We start from the raw sequence: 4,950 nt of genomic DNA, 5'->3' as shown, positions 1-4,950 counted from the left end.
GATGAGACAGTGGTGGCCTCTGTCCACCAGCCAGCCCAGTGGGCTGACTTGTGGTGCAGCTGCCAATTCCGGCTGACATGGATTGAGCACTTCCTGGGTGCTGGGCCTGTGCATTCTTCTGCTTCATCATCATAGCAACTATGAAGGAGGAACTCTCATCACCCCACTTTACTGAGGATGAAACTGAGGCTCAGGTAGAAGTCAAGAGCTCAAGGTCACCTAACTGGGATGTGACAGAGCTAAGACTGGAACCCGGGCTGCGTGGCTCCCTCAGTCATGATCAAGGTGGTCTGCTGCCCCACAGGTGGGAGCCTGGGGTGCATAGCAAGGCCAGGCCCCCAGTCAGGATTCTTTCTCTGGATACTCCTAGCCAAGAAGTAGGAGGGTGGCAGGTGCCAGGGAGGACACATTGGTGGGTGTGAAAGGAAGAAGTGGACATTGGCCACAGTCCCTCTCAGTTCCTTGCAAGGGGACAATGGCCCAATGCCCAGGGAGACTCTTCTGGGCACAGAGGATTATGTGAGACTCCCAGACCTAAGTCATGGTGTTTGGTCCCTGCCAGCCTTGCCCTGGGACCACTGCCCATGCTCCCTGCTGGGACAGTGCTCCCATGAGCAAAGGCGATGGGAGAGTCCAGAGTGTGACTTAGACAAATGACATCCTCTCTGAGCTTCAGTTTCCTTGTTCCTGCCCCATCCTTTCTTTCCCTCATCCCGGGTTGCCCCTCCTGAGATCCTGGCTCCCCTTTCCAAGCTGTGTGTCTCTGGGCCTGGGGCATCCCCTCTCTGGGCCTGTTTCCTCACCCAGGAAGTGGGGATTCACAGAATTTCTTCACAGGGTTGTCGGAAGCACCCAGCTCAGCACCTAGCAGGGAGCAGGTGCCGATCAGTGTCAGTCTGCTTCCTTCCTCACAGAGGAGTGGGCTCTAGGGAGGAGGCAAATTTCCCTGCTCCCCCCACCCCCCAACCTCCTCTGGTTCCTAAAATCGGCCCCCAGGCTTCTCTCAGGGAGAACTTCTCAACTGCTCACTTCAGGGAGACAGCTTGGGTTGTTGTGGACACAAAAACTCACACAGGTTCCTTCCAGAAGGGCAGGGAACACTGCCCCGGGAGTGGGGCTCAGCCTGTCTTCTTCACTGTGCCCTGGGCTCCAGCCCTGAGTGGTCACATGGGAGAAGGACAGTCCCCTCACAGGTGAACAAGGCTCCCCATTTCTCATTCCTCTTGTTGAGAATTCTCAGCAGCCCCTGGGGGACGGGAAATGTCTAGTGTGTGACTTTGGACTGGCGACTTTTCTGAGCCTCAGCTTTCTCATCTGTAAAATGAAGTGATCTGAAGGACCAGTTCGATGATATTTGGAAGGTCCTGGTGAGCAGGTCATGGGTTCTTCAGGCCTTCTACGGGAAGGTGGAGGCAGGTATGTGGCAATCTTCTGAAAGAAAGTGAAGTGCTGAGAGATTTGGTCACTGCAGCTTGAGCTCCTTTCTTCCCAGGAAGGTATCAAAATTCCTGCCACCTTCCGCAAATTACGGGCTTATGTGTTCGAGAAAGACACAAACCTGCTGTTGTGGGTCTTAACCTTTCCCCCTGAATAAAGCTCCTCCTTTCAAATATGAGGAAACTGAGGCACAGAGAGGTGAATGTGTGAGGGACACAGCCCAGGGGGCCCCCACAGCCTGGTGTGGTTGTATGACTTGGGAGGGGTTTTGCCCAGCCCTGACCTAGGCCTCTGTTCTCTTGCTGCCCTGACCCAGACTCAGTGAAATACCTGGAGTGCTCGGCCCTCACCCAGCGAGGCCTGAAAACCGTCTTTGATGAGGCGATCCGGGCCGTTCTGTGCCCGCAGCCCACACGGCCACAGAAGCGCCCCTGCAGCATCCTCTAGGGGTAAGAGTCCCGCCCACATGGCTTCATGACACTCCCTCCCCCGCTTCCCCCACTCCCCACACACAGCAGGCCGTGGCTGGGAGGGAGGCATTCAGCCACTGCTTGGTAGCCCTAGGTTTCACCAGGAGTGGTATTTAGGCCAGGACAGAAGAGCGACCATTAAAGGGGCCTCAGTTTGCTCATTTGACTGAACTGGGCCTGCTCTGTGAGCCCAGTTCCCAGAAGAAGGGTTCAAAGTATCAGAAAAAATGCCAGGTAACAGGAACCAAGCGTGGTGTCACTGAGCTCCCAATGTGCAGTCCCTGCAGGAGGGCGGAGAGGACCAGGGTGAAGAGATACTTCAGCTCCTGTCCCTCAGGAGCCCAGTTGAGCCGGGGAGACCCGACACTCACATATGGGGTAGAGGCAGGGCAGACTCAGCTCTGAGGCTATTAGGGCAGAAGAGGGATGGGTGGGGGTGGGAGGCACCCACAAGGATAGAGAGGACTTGGCCAACCTTGAGCACAAGCTGGGAGCTGGAGTGAGCTGGGAGCCGGGAGAGCTGGGAGCAGGCTGTGGATTCTGCCTGGCCCCAAATTCTCACCCCTTGTTTGTCTTCCTTCCAGGATGCATCCAGCCTTCCCAGCCAGATGGTTTTGACTCTCCAAGGCCCCCAACCCAATGCCCAGTGGCCCCCCTGGCTGGCCATGCTCTTCCCTTCCTGTGGCGTTTCTTAGCAAGATGGCTGCAGAACTTGGTTGACCGTCTTCTCTGTGCTGAAGGTCCCCCTGGGGGCCCAAAGAGTGTAAATTTGTAGGTGCTGCGCCCCCATCCCGTCATGCTCCAGCCTTCTCAGGGGCCAGAAGGGGGTCCCAGCACCCAGTAAGCCACCCCTGCATTGCTGTGGTCAGATGCCACACGTGGCGTCATCTACCTGTTTACTCCTCCCCTCACCCCCAACGCCTGAATCCCCTCTGGGAACTTCAGGCCAGATGGTTGCTGGCCACCACTTACATACCTTCAGAGATGGATCTCTCATTCCCTTCTAGGGCAGCAGTATACTCAAGTATTGATGGTCTTGCTTATTGAGAGTTCTTCTACTGAGCTAAATTAAGTGTCTCAGAAGGTTTGTTCCTCTCTGGTCTTAGTCCTCCTTTGGGGACAACATATTATATTCAGATTTTCTAAATTTCTGTGAGTACCTGCCCAGTCAATCAAAAACCAGGGTCCTGCTGACTCCTGCCGCCTCTCAAGTCTTTCTGCTCCACTCACAGGACCCTGAGCTGCATTTATCTGTGAGAGTCTTAAAACTTTCAGATCCTGCCAGTCAGGACTTTTGCCATTGCAAACAGAAACCCAATAGAAACCCTGCTTAAGCAGAAAATAAATTTATTGATTCAAGATTGGAAATATCATGACTTCAGGTGCAGCTTGATCAAGGGGGCTCAAATGAAGTCTTCAGGGCTCACTTTTCTATACCTTCTGCTGTCTGGTTCATTCTTAGGCACAGTGACTCTCAGGGCTTCACCCTTTCAGTTGCAAGTTCAGCAAAAAAGAGCAAGTGTCTGCCCCAGGCAAAGTTCTGATTAAGGTTTACTCTGATTGGTCCAGCTTAGATCTTGGGCCCCCTTTCAACCAATCACATTTGTCAGGAGAATCCTGTGCTCTGATTGGCCAAACCTAGACCACTTGACAAACTAGAGCAGGGAGAGTAGGCCGCCATTTCAAAACCGCACCCACTAGGGTGGAGGTGGGGGGATTTGGTTCTCAAAAGGAGGCTGAGAGCCTTGTCAGAATTTGGGAATATGGGTGTCAAGCAGCCAGAAACCCCAGTCTCCAATATTGGCAGTCCCAGGAAAGTGTCCAAACAGTGTAAGGAACCAATGCCGGTCCAGCAGGCACTAAGCACAGGAAAGTTTCTTTAAGAAGAGATGTGGCTGCTGTCAGGATTAACAAAGCTCATCCCTAAAGCGCCAGGGACGGGTATGGAGCCAATCTCCCCTCAGTGTTTGCTGATTCACGAATGCCAGACTTTGGATGATCCTGCTTCTATTTATCTGAGCTTCATCCGTCCATTCAACACAAATTTACCAAGTACCTACTCTGTTCCAGGCACTGTTGTGTGGTCCTGCGATTCACCCCAGTTATTGCCGTCAGGGGCTGACAGTCTAGAGAAGCTAAAATAAAGGATTTTTAAAAAGAGATATGAGACCCTGTCCTGACAACCCAGAAGTCTCCCAATTCGCAGCCAGTGAAATGCTTTCAATTTCCATTTCTGGCTCCTACAGGGCTCCTGGCCACTTCCACTGCCCCAAGACCTGAAGTTCTGATGCAAGATCTCAGCTCACTGTCCTTCCCTCTGGAGAGCCCCACCATCTAGAAAGGGATGGGGTATAGGCAGGGAAGCCCCACGTCCTTTCTCAGTTTCAGCTCAGACAAGGTTGTTATGTTTTCAAAGTTACCTCTCTTCTGAAACAAACCAAAAAACCATTAACACTGTTACCTCACCCCACCCTCAGCACACACAACCCAAACACAGATACGTGTGGGTCAGAATCCACACTCTAAGATGTCCAATGTTTAAAAGCCATGAGAAGGCCTTTCCCAGCAGGCCAGAATCGAGAACCTCTTTCTCTTCCCTGCTCTTCTGGGGTCTTGGGATAAATAAATCCAGGGCCATCCTGGTGGCCTCAGGCCTGGCCACACCCTGCCTTCCTCTCTCCTGTGCTCACACCTCCTCTGCCAGATACCTCTTCTACTAAGCCTACCCCAGTGAACGCAGTCCTTGTTTTATACCAGTAATAAAGTCAGGAAATAAATACTCTCACCATTGTGTGGTTTCACCTAGCACATATGATCTCATTTAATTCTCCTGGTAGCCTCCCAATGTAGCACTAACAACTTTGTTTTGCAAAGAAGTAAACAGAGACATAGGAGTTAGGGCTCAATTCACTATGGCAGACACTGTGCTTTTCAACCCACCACCACTACTTGCATCCTCCTTGCTAATAGAATCCTAGTTGTGTCCAGAACAGCAATGTATCTAGCCCCAGACAAAAATACTTGTTCTCAGCCTGCTTTGCAG

General features: G+C 52.4%; 1 protein-coding gene across 1 annotated transcript in view; it reads left to right on the top strand.

Moving 5' to 3' along the window:
- RAC2 (ras-related C3 botulinum toxin substrate 2 (rho family, small GTP binding protein Rac2)) overlaps window positions 1-4,689 on the top strand; it is a gene marked incomplete at its 5' end in the record, with an annotated part of 18,193 nt that extends 13,504 nt beyond the window's left edge. The window contains 2 exons of the mRNA XM_010860623.1: window positions 1,754-1,886; window positions 2,492-4,689. Coding sequence (XP_010858925.1) covers window positions 1,754-1,884 — 131 coding nt within the window. The remainder of the gene's footprint in view (window positions 1-1,753; window positions 1,887-2,491) is intronic.
- Window positions 4,690-4,950: the final 261 nt, after the last annotated feature.

The sequence above is a fragment of the Bison bison genome, unplaced genomic scaffold (genome assembly GCF_000754665.1).
Source record: "Bison bison bison isolate TAMUID 2011002044 unplaced genomic scaffold, Bison_UMD1.0 scf7180017864468, whole genome shotgun sequence".
NCBI lineage: Eukaryota > Metazoa > Chordata > Mammalia > Artiodactyla > Bovidae > Bison > Bison bison.
Note: the sequence above shows the minus strand (reverse complement) of the source record. Positions and strands in the feature narration are given on the sequence as shown.